The sequence below is a fragment of the Gekko japonicus genome, unplaced genomic scaffold (assembly GCF_001447785.1).
Source record: "Gekko japonicus isolate JY-2015 unplaced genomic scaffold, Gekko_japonicus_V1.1 scaffold275, whole genome shotgun sequence".
NCBI lineage: Eukaryota > Metazoa > Chordata > Lepidosauria > Squamata > Gekkonidae > Gekko > Gekko japonicus.
This window is the reverse complement of record NW_015170895.1, coordinates 847,750-858,827: the sequence shown is the minus strand read 5'-3', so window position 1 is coordinate 858,827 and position 11,078 is coordinate 847,750. Positions and strand designations below refer to the sequence as shown.

Sequence of the window (11,078 nt, the reverse complement as noted above, 5' to 3'; positions counted from 1 at the left end):
AGGGGGACGATGAAGTCAGAAAGACCGAGTAAGGGAAGCCGGTGGAGGAAACCGTGGCTGCCGTGTCTTCTTTCAAAACTGCACGCGTAAGAGAGTCTCCTTGGGTGTCATCCAGGGGCACGGGGCCACTGCTGGGAAAAGGGAAATGTCCTCCCGTTGCGGAAGTGGAGAGGCTGTCTTCCCAAAGAGTAGTTTGTGTGACCTCACTCTGGAGCGGGAAGGAGGTGGCTGTGGAGCTCACAACAGAAGTATTGCGCAAATCGACAACGGTGTTCCTGTCCCGAACGCCATCCAGTTCGTCTTCAACGTTCTGCCCACTGGTGGGAAGCGTCGTGAATCCACTCGCTGTTTTTAGGGGAGGGAGAAATCTGGGCTGTGATCCTGCAGGGTCCTTCTCGTGGTCGACCGTTTCCGCTCCAACGTCTGGCTTCGCGTCCGTTCTCCTGCTGTCCTTTTCCTCAACCACGTCGTAAGACAGATCTTCGTGGAAGTTGATAAAATTATAATCGTAGTAAAAATCATCTACAAACACGTTTCCCTTTTTGTTGCCGTTTGAGGAAAAATCGTCCTCCGTTATGACGTTGAAGTCTTCCGCGTTGGGCCCCAGAGGGATATATTTTGGGAGACGCTCCTTTGGAAGGAAGTGGATGTCGTTAAAGAGTTCCCGGCTGGAGGAGCCGCTGCCGGACCAGTCGAGGAGGGCGCTTTCGGCCTTCTTCTGGCATGGCTGCAAGGAACAGGCAGTTCTAGACAACGGCCTCTGCGCCAGATCACAGCTCACTCTGGAATCACCGGGGCAATAAACTGGGCGCCACTGCGTTCCGTTCCCACAGGTCGCTGAGCACTGAGAAAAACAAAAGTAAACAACAAGGGCATGAGATGCTGGGAGCCCCTATGTCACCGACAGGCTGGCTGGGGAACGGAGAAAAGAAAAGTCAGGGAACCCTACAGAGTGAGAGGCAGGGCCTGCTTTTCCCGGCAAACCCTCCAGCCCTCGGCCTAACCCCGCCCTTAAATCTCTGACTGTTCCGTTCCCAAAGGATGCCTGGCCCATACATGAAACCTAGAGATAACCCCGAGTTCTTCTCTCAGTTGCCGTTTCTATCGATTAATGGCCTTTGTCTGAGCAAAACAGTAAAAAGCCAAGCAGCCCCTTTAAGACTGACGAACTTTATTGTAGCATAAGCTTTTGTGAAACACAGCTCACTTCGTCAGCATCTGACGAAGAGAGCTGTGTTTCTCAAAAGCTTATGCTACAATAAAGTTCGTTAGTCTTAAAGGTGCCACTGGGATTTTTAGTATTTTGCACCTCTGGGCCGTCGTCTGAGCAGGAGCAGAAGAAGTCAGGCTCTGCTAGCTGAAGCATGAAGCAGTTTTTGTCAAGGGAAAGCAGACCATGGATTCCTCGACCTTCACCCAGTGTCGAAATGACCCATGTGACAAAAACAGTCCCATTCCACAAGACGATGCAGATCCCTGTCTGCCAGGCTGATGGCTGATTGCGTCTGACTGGGACGCCCAGGGATCACGCCCAGACTTTTGCCCAAGGACCAAGAGACGCAGGATTCTCCTTCCTCTCCCCGGGATTATTCCAGATTTGCCTCCTTCTCATTTTGATTTGGGAGCTCCCAATCTCAGCTCGCCTATGAGCCGGCTGGAGACCAGCAGAGGACTCTGCCCGGTTCCCGCGGGTCTTGACCCGGACCTCCCCAAGGCACCGAGACTCACGCCACCCGCGGCCCTCCAAGCTCCCTCACCTCAGACCAGTTGCCCACGATCCACCACGCCGGGCAGGAGACCTCTCGGTTGCAGGGGGCCGTGGCGTCGGGCTTGGAGAGGTGCCGGCATGCGCTGGGCTGCAGAGCCCGCTGCTCGTCCGGGGCCACGCTCTGAAGGCAGAGGACGCTCCTCCTCGTCAGCCCGGCATCACCACACGTGGCCGAGCACGCCTGCCATTCTCCGACCCACCACCTGAAGGCAGCAAGGGATCAGAGGCAGAGCAGTTAGCGGACCTTCGCGCGAGGAGGGGGTGGGGGATTCCCGAGTGACCGAGCCGTGGTCATTCAGCCTCGTCCTGGAAGGCTCACTCTCTTTGTACCTTGGAACCTAAGCAGGGTCTCCCCTGGTGAGTCTCTGGATGGGCGACCGCCAAGATGCAGAGGCCGGCCATGGATGACCACCGCTGTCCGCCTCTCGCCCTGAAAACCCTGGAGGGGTTGCCTGGAGTGGGCTGGAACTGGACAGTTCTTGCCCTGACCTGGATGGCCCAGACTACCTCAATCTCATCAGCTCTCGGAGCCGAAGCAGCATCAGCCCTAGTTAGTCCTTGGGCGGGAGACCACCCAGGAAGAAGAAGAAGAGATTGGGTTTATACCCCTTGCCCTTCACTACCCAAAGGTGTCTCAGAGCGGCTTACGAACTCCTTTCCTTTCCCCTCCCCACAACAGACACCCTGTGAGGCAGGTGGGGCTGAGAGAGCTCTGGCAGAAACTGCTTTTTTCAAGAACAGTTATCATCGGAACTGTGGCTTGCCCAAGGTCATCCAGCCAGGTGCGAGTGGAGGAGGAGTGGGGAATCAAACCCGGTTCTCCCAGATCAGAGTCCGCGCACTCAACCATGACACCAAACTGGCTCTGAGAAAAGATTGGATTTATACTCCATGGCCCTTCACTACCCGAAGGTGTCTCAGAGTGGCTGACAATCTCCTTTTCCTCCCCCTTCCCACAACAACAGACACCCTGTGAGGTAGGTGGGGCTGAGAGAGCTCTGAGAGAAACTGCTCTTTTTCCAAGAACAGCTCTGAGAGAACTTGTGACTGACCCAAGGTCACCCAGCTGGCTGCAAGTGGAGGAGTGGGGAATCAAACCCAGCTCTCCCAGACTAGAGTCCTCTGCGCACTGAACCACTGCACCGAACTGGCCAGGGTCGCTCTGCAGAGGCAGGCAAGAGCAGAACCACCTCCGTTCACGTGCCCTGGCCTGCATGGCCCAGACCAGCCGGACCTCATGAGATCCTGGAAGCAAAGCTGGATCCACCCGGGTCAGGACTTACCTGTTTTATTTATTTTTCCAATTTTTATTCCCCCCTCCCCAAAGCGGGGCTCAGGGCGGATCACGACAAGCAGGGTCGACGACGCGTTACGATAAAATTGCGCTACATTAAAATCATGAACACAAGAACATTCAGAGGTAGCGGCAAATGACGTAAAAAGAGAAAGGCCACCAGGGAAGGCCGGGGCCCCCACGCGGAGGTGGGCAGTGGATGAAACCACCTCTGCTCATCTCCTGCCTTGGAAACCCTATGGGGTCAGCGGACGTCAGCTGCGACCTTCCACCAGTAGGGTGTAGGTACACACCTCCCAGGACGCCTGCTGAGGGTCTGGTATTGCAGCAGCTTCCGCCACGCTGGAGGGACTCCAGAGCAGACAGCGACTATCCCTGGCCTCCTCAACAGCGACAGGACCATAGTTCCCTCTAAGCTGAGTTAGTGTGAGCTAGCTCACAGTTTTTTAGCTTCCAGCTCACACATTTTTGCCTTCGCTCAGGAAGGAGGGCTCCAGAGCAAACTCATTGATGCAGCAGCCAAATCGCTCACTCACAACTTTAATGCCAGTAGCTCACAAAGTAGAATTTTTGCTCACAAGACTCCACAGCGTAGAGGGAGCATTGGACAGAAGCACAGAAGTGCCTTCGCTGCTGTCTGATCAAGTAGTAAAGGGTAAAAGTTTCCCCTGCTTGAAAGCCAGGCAAATCCGACTCTAGGGGGCAGTGCTCATCTCGATTTCCAAGCCGAAGAGCCAGCGCTGTCCGAAGACGTATCCGTGGTCATGTGGCCGGCCTGACTAAACACCAAGGCACACGGAACGCCGTTACCTTCCCACTGAAGTGGTACCTATTTATCTACTTGCAATTTCTTGCTTTCGAACTGCTAGGCTGGCAGGAGCTGGGGCCAGAGATGGGAGCGTCACGCGGCACTCGGGTCTCGAACGGCCGAGCTACAGTCCTTCTGGTCTGCAGCTCAGCGTCTTAACCACTTTATCCACCGCAGCCCCTCTGATCAAGTAGGCAGGGCTCGGGAAGAAGAGCCCGGGCACTGACCTGGCTGGGCACAGCTCCTCGCTGCAGCTCCTCCGCTTGTCATCGGGCCGGCTCAGCACGTCACAGAACTGCTCCTCCACCACGCCGGCCACCTTCTCCACGCAGTGCACCGTCTGCCGCTGAACACCTGCGGGCAGAAGGAGAGGGTGAGCGGCCAGGCGCCCCTCTGGGCCGGCAAGCACGCCCAGGACCACGGGAGCTCGGCTTGTGTTCAGAGAACTCATGGTGGGCTCCAAAGCTGAAACAAAACGGAACGTTTGCTTTTCACAGCTCATTTGTTGCGACAGAGGTCACTGGCAGGGCCCCCAACCTAAGAACTGTCTGCTAGGTCCAGAAGACACACACACACACTCACTCTCACTCTCTCTCTCTCTCTCTCTCGATGGGCTGATGTAGCTGGTGTGCAGCCAGTTTGGTGCAGTGGTTAGGACTCTAATCTGGGAGAACCGGGTTTGATTCCCCGCTCCTCCACATGCAGCTGCTGGTGTGACCTTGGCTCAAAGTACTTTCAGAGCTGTTCTCTCAAGGGCAGTCCTCAAAGGAGCTCTCTCAGCCCCGCCTATCTCACAGCGGGTGCCTGTTGTGGGGAGGGGAAGGGAAAGGAGTTTGTAAGCCACTCTGAGACTCCCTTGGGTAGTGAAGGGCGGGGGATAAATCCTATCTCTCTTCTTCCTCTTCCTCTTCCTCTTCCTCTTCCTCTTCCACACACAGACACACACACAGGGCTGCTGCAGCAGTGGACTGCGCTCCCACAGGGACTTGTGGAGGCAACTGGGGGGGGGCTCTCTTCCCCCCCACACACACAGCTTTGCATGCCTGCAGCCCTCCCCAGAGAGGCCAAGCGGGGCACCTGCCCATCGCTTGGGGGCCGGGTGGGACACAAAGCCTGGAATGCTGTAATTAAGTCAGCAGAAAATGGTGGTGGGGTGTGTGTGTGCGCGAGGTCAGCAAATGTCAGGTTTAAGCTGCACATGCCAAGACGCCCCCCCCCCAAAGTAGCCCACAGAGACCTCTTTGTCTCCCCTTCCTCCTTGGGAAGGTAATTCTGCAGCAGCGCTCAGCACTCCCCCCCCCCCACCCCCATGTTTAAATTATCCCAGGGAAGGGCTAGGCTAAAAATAGCCCTCACTCTCCCGAAGGGGGAGAAATTCCCTTCCAAACAAAAGCTCTTTTTAGGAAGGCCAACTGGCCCAGTTGCCAAGGTGGGGGTTTTACCCTCCAGTTGCCTTAACCCCCCGAGCTCCACCAAGCCCCTAAATCGTAGATCTTGGCCTTTTGGGATCCTTGCTTGAACTGATTTTTTTTAAACAAACAAAGACTGCAATTTCTTAATCTTGTGTCTGCATTTTATCTGCAGGGCCCGCTGCTCAGAATAATTTGCCCGTGGTTAAGGGGACGCTGGGCGGACCAGCCGAGCCCCCCACAATGCCGCCGATTGTCTGTGGGAACAAGGGCTCCGTTGTGGCTGAGACAGGAGACTCGGTCTGGGGAGCTGCAGTCAGATGGATGAAAGGCCACCGGGCAGGAAAATGGGCCTGCAAACCTATCTCCCTCTCTTTGGCGGAAAGTCAAGGCTCTGAAAGAAGACCAGCCCATCCAGAGAGATTCCGGGGGTGGGGGCTGTGCTACAAGAGGGGGGCGGGACGCCTTGTGTCCTCAAAGGCAGTAGGAAAAGAGGAAGACCGAAACGTGAGATGGACTGGCCCAGCCAAGGAAGCCACAAGGGCCCTCCGTCTGCCAAGACCTCAGAAAGGCTGCTAACCAGTGTTCCCTCTAAGCTGAGTTAGTGTGAGCTAGCTGACAGTTTTTTAGCTTCCGGCTCACACATTTCTGCCTTAGCTCGGGAAGGGAGGGCTCCAGAGCAAACTCACTGATGCAGGAGCCAAATCGCTCGCTCACGACTTTCATGCCAGCAGCTCGCAAGGTAGAATTCTTGCTCACAAGACTCCACAGCTTAGAGGGAGCACTGCTGCTAACATTAGGGCGTTTTTGGAGAACATTCACTCATAGGTTCAGCTGGGTAGCCGTGCTGGTCTGAAGCAGTCTGTACCGGAAGCGATGTTGTTGTTGTTTAGTCGCACAGTCGAGTCCGACTCTTCGCGACCCCACGGACAAGATCTCGCCAGGCCCTCCTGTTTTCCGCCGTCCTCTGAAGTTTGCTCAATTTCATGTTCGTTGCTACCTTGGATCAAACTTTGTTGGCCTTCAAGGTGCCTGACTGGACTCCAGCTTGGTTCCGTTAATTCACAGGGTCCCCATAAGTGACTCGACAGCACACAGCCAGCACAGATGCATGTACTCAGCACGATTTCACAAAACCACGGCCCTCGCGATAGTGGAACAAAGCGTCTGTGGAAGCTGCGTGGACACGAACTGTGCATTTCTGCAGGTCCTGCACAAACCGTTCTCCTTGCTCTAACCCTCCCCCCTCCACGGCCACACTTTCCTATCTCACACCAGAAGGCGTTAGAAAAGAGGGAATCGCTCCGTTGCATGACTGCACCTTTCCCCTTACAACCCTGCAACAAAAGGCCAGGTATTTGTCTTTAAAAAAGGAAACCGGGAGTGTGGAGGATCCAGTAAACAGATCATTATAACACTGTGGAAACTGAGAAATCTCCACCCCCACCCCCTTTTTTTTAAAGCCCTCAGGCGGATGGGGTGGAAACGGTGGCTGTGGAGAGCTGAAGTGGGAAAGTGTGGAGAGGAGGAGAGAGAGATTGGATTTACACCCCATGGCCCTTCACTACCCAAAGGAGTCTCAGGTAAAAGGTAAAGGTTCCCCTTCCTCGAAAGCCAGTCGAGTCCGACTCTAGGGTTGCGGTGCTCATCTCCGTTTCAAAGCTGAAGAGCCAGCGCTGTCCGAAGACGTTTCCGTGGTCATGTGGCCGGCATGACTAAACACCAAGGCGCACGGAACGCTGTTACCTTCCCACCGAAGTGGTCCCTATTTATCTACTTGCAATTTCTTGCTTTTGAACTGCTAGGTTGGCAGGAGCTGGAACCAGAGACGGGAGCTCACTCCGTCATGCGGCACACTCGGGTCTCGAACTGCTGAACTACTGACCTTCCACAGCCTGCAGTTCAGCGTCTTAACCACTTGAGCCACCGCAGCTCAATTTCCAAAGACACCAGTGTAAATAGCCCAATAGGTAAAGGGTAAAGGCTTCCCTTGCTCGACAGCCAGTCAAATCCGACTCTAGGGTCGCGGTGCTCATCTCCGTTTCCAAGCCAAAGAGCCAGCGCTGTCCAAAGACGTTTCCGTGGTCACGTGGCCGGCGTGACTAGAAGCCGAGGCGCACAGAACGCTGTTACCAGAACTAGAGACGGGAGCTCACTCCGTCATGCGGCACCCCTGGGTCTCGAACTGCTGAACTACCGACCTTCCACAGCCTGCAGTTCAGCGTCTTAACCACTTGAGCCACCGCAGCTCCTGGAGTCTCAGAGAGGCTTACAAACTCCTTTCCCGTTACCCTCCCCACAACAGACAGACACACCCTGTGAGGTAGGTGGGGCTGAGAGAGTTCTGACAGGAACTGCCCTTGAGAGAACAGCTCTTGTCAGGACTATGGCTTGCCCAAGGTCATCCAGCAGCTGCGAGTGGAGGAGTGGGGAATCAAACCCGGTTCTCCCAGATTAGAGTCCACACACTTAACCTCTACACCAAACTGCTGCCTGGACGCTGGGCTGCCATGGTGGATGCCTTTGCCCTCCCAGCAGGGACTAGAGCTGTGCAGAGATTCGTCTCCATGTGGACGCAGCCCCAGACATTCTCCAGAAACTCTCCTAGCAGCCCTCTCCTGTAACCCCAGGGGGAACTGCTCTGTTATTTACCAAGACTGCTGCTCCAATGCATTAAAAAGCCCGCACAATTTCCTTGAGCTGCTTCTTTCCCTACAGTACTGCTCTGCAAGAGAACACTTTGCCCCAGGAGTCCTGGCAAAAGCCTCTCTCCTCCCTTCCTCCCTCCCAGATGGCCAAACGTTTTCCTGGAAGAAAAAGGTAAAAAACGGCCAGGGGCCGGTGCAGATGAATGGGAAATGCTCACACCTCCAGCCAAGAGGCTGGATTGCCCTGCATGCCTGCTCGATCATTCTCTCTCGGCAGCCTCCTGGCCCGTATCTGACAAGCATTCTGGGAGGACACCAAGAAGTCGCAGCTTGGCAAACCTTCTCTCCCCCCACGTTGTTAATGGACAAATCATCTGATAACTTCCCACCCACCCACCCCCGTCCTCCGTAATCATGAAACCAGAGTGAGACGATGTCGCCGTCTGCTCTTGGGTATGAGACCGACCTCTTTTCCCTTCCCTTTGCCAGCATGTTAAAAAAAGGCCTCTTTGGAGAGCTGCAGATTAACTGCCCGCGTTGCTGGTAAGCCAGCACTGGCCTCCACATTGGGCCCCCTGCCTGGTCAACAGAGTGGCACTGTCTGCCCCCCAGGCCTAGTGACTGTGGCAGGCCGCTGCCTGCTCTGAGACGGCTTACCAGGAAGCTCCAACCTATACCCCCCCCAAAAAAACAAGCTGCGCAAAATGGCTGAAGAGGGGAGCCCCCCCCCCCCCCCAGTCAAAGAAACATCCAACCACCCATCCTTCCAGTCTGAGGTTCAACATGCTCAAAGCAGGGATAATGCCAGTTTGGTGTAGTGGTTAAGAGCGCGGGCTCTAATCTGGGAGAGCCGGGTTTGATTCCCCCACTCCTCCACCTGCAGCTGCTGGTGTGACCTGGGGCCAGTCACAAGTTCTTTCAGAGCTGTTCTCTCAAGGGCAGTTTCTTTCAGAGCTCCCCGCCTACCTCCCAGAGCACCCCGCCTACCTCCCAGGGTGTCTGTTGTTGGGAGGGGAAAGGAAAGGAGATTGTAAAGTGCTCTGAGACTCCGAGTGAAGGGCGGGGTATAAATCCAATTAAGCCAGTTTGGTGTAGTGGTAAAGTGTGTGGGCTCTAATCTGGGAGAACCGGGTTTGATTCCCCACTCCTCCACGCTCTCAGCCCCACCTAGGGGGTGTCTGTTGTGGGGAGGGGAAGGGAAGGGAAAGGAAGAAGAAGAGATTGGATTTATACCCCGCCCTTCACAACCCAAAGGTGTCTCAGAGCGGCTTCCAAACTCCTTTCCCTTCCCCTCCCCACAACAGACACCCTGTGAGGTAGGCGGGGCTGAGAGAGCTCTGACAGAAACTGCTCTTTTTCAAGCACAGCTCTTATCAGAACTAGGGCTTGCCCAAGGTCATCCAGTCAGGTGCAAGTGGAGGAGTGGGGAATCGAACCCGGTTCTCCCAGATTAGAGTCCGTGCACTTAATCACTACACCAAAAGGAGTTTGTAAACCACTCTGAGACTCCTTTGGGTAGTGAAGGGCCATGGGGTATAAATCCAATCTCCTCCTCCTCCTCTTCTTCTTCTTATGGGCTTTGCCCAGTGAGACTTGCTGAGAGGACAAATCAGAGGAGTCCCGTAAGTGAGCCAAGCCGTATGCTTCAGGGGACGATGCCTCCTCCCCGTCTCCTCTGGATTATCAGCCAAGCAGGATCAAGGGGAAATCTCATCTCTGGTTTTCAAACCTCACTATCTGTCTAATTGAGCCAACTGTGGTTTCAGAGGAAGTGGGAAACGCCCCACCACAAATCAGCAGAAGAAACTCCACTTCAGAGGGGTGGAAATACGGAGGAGTGGTAGAAACCACCAAGCGCTGGCAAAGCATCCGTCCCAAAGAGGGGAAAGCACACAGATGCCCGGCCAAGGGTTTGGGAATCAAAAGGAGAGCTTCCACATCTCGGGCAAAGCGGCAGCTCCCTCGGAATGAATCCCACTCTGCTGCCTCTGTGGCTCAGGTTTCCGGGCTAAGTGAAGCTAGAAAAACATCTGCACGCATAAAAATACAGCTGCTCACAGACCGTGTGGAGGGGGGAAGGAGCTTCCCTGAGAAAGACCTGCCAGCAGAACGGGGGCATTAAGATCTAGTAGGAAGGAGCCGTTCAGACGGGTCGCTCTCTCTCGGGGCTCCATGAAGTCTCGCAGAAATGTCTCCCTTCAAAGTGCTGGACTCCTGCTTGTCCACACTTTGGCATCCAAAGAACCCACAGGGCTCTGGGGAGTCAGACCCCGTTTGCCTGGCCCTTGGAGCAACTGGCCGGCAGGAATGTTTCTGTCTTTTAAACAAAAATGGAAGCCGGGGATGGGTACATGTGGGCTTCAGAGAGCCTCAGTAGGGGAAAACACTCTTATTTCCTATTAATTAGACGGTCACTGTTAGTCCTTCCGTACATCCCCATCCCTCTGACCGCCATGTGTTGAAAAAGCAGAAAAATCTGCACTCCCCCACCGAACTCTGAGGGGAGGGGGGAAAGGCCAGAGAATGTTAATTAACATATTTTGCCTTATCGCCTGCTTTGGGAGTCTTGGCTCTGGAGCGGGAATCTTCCCCAGGGAACTGAGATCTTATATTCAACAGTCTGCCCAGTTTCCACGGTCGGTCAAGACAGTAACCTTGAGAAGTCAACGCTTTAAACCAGCCTGCGTGTTTTCAAACAGAGGCCTTCAGCCGCTGATCCCCAGTGCAGTCAAGAGTCGATTTCCTGGAAGGACTTCAGGGCAAAAGAGCAGAGTCAAGGTCTGACGGCTGTTCGGCAACACAACCGGCCCGGGGCCTCAGCTGCTCGGCGCTCCCAAACACTTCCAAGTCCAAACAGCATCCCGAGTCAACGCACACGGATCCTTCCCCCTTCCTTTCCCCCGTTGCCATGCAGCCACTTCAGAGGGTGTTATTACAGACTCTGAAATATGCCTGCCTTGCTGGACTGCGGAGAGTGTGTCTCGGGGCAACGGACACAGGGCTGTGTTCCCAAGAGAAGTGGCCGGCGCTGGACTACGGAACGTACACTGTGGCCAAGGGGAGCCTTGTGCCTGAGAAGCAGGCCAAGCCAGACGTGGACCCAGGACTCCAAAAGCCTTCTGCCCCTGCACCTCTGCACCCATACAAGCAC

The 11,078-nt window shown here is 55.1% G+C and overlaps 1 protein-coding gene across 1 annotated transcript in view; it reads right to left on the bottom strand.

Moving 5' to 3' along the window:
• Positions 1-11,078, bottom strand: part of ADAMTS7 (ADAM metallopeptidase with thrombospondin type 1 motif 7) — a 68,719-nt gene that overhangs the window by 15,634 nt on the left and 42,007 nt on the right. Inside the window, exons 17-19 of the mRNA XM_015418495.1 lie at positions 4,098-4,224; positions 1,758-1,971; positions 9-844 (exon numbers count right to left, since the gene is read on the bottom strand). Coding sequence (XP_015273981.1) covers positions 9-844; positions 1,758-1,971; positions 4,098-4,224 — 1,177 coding nt within the window. The remainder of the gene's footprint in view (positions 1-8; positions 845-1,757; positions 1,972-4,097; positions 4,225-11,078) is intronic.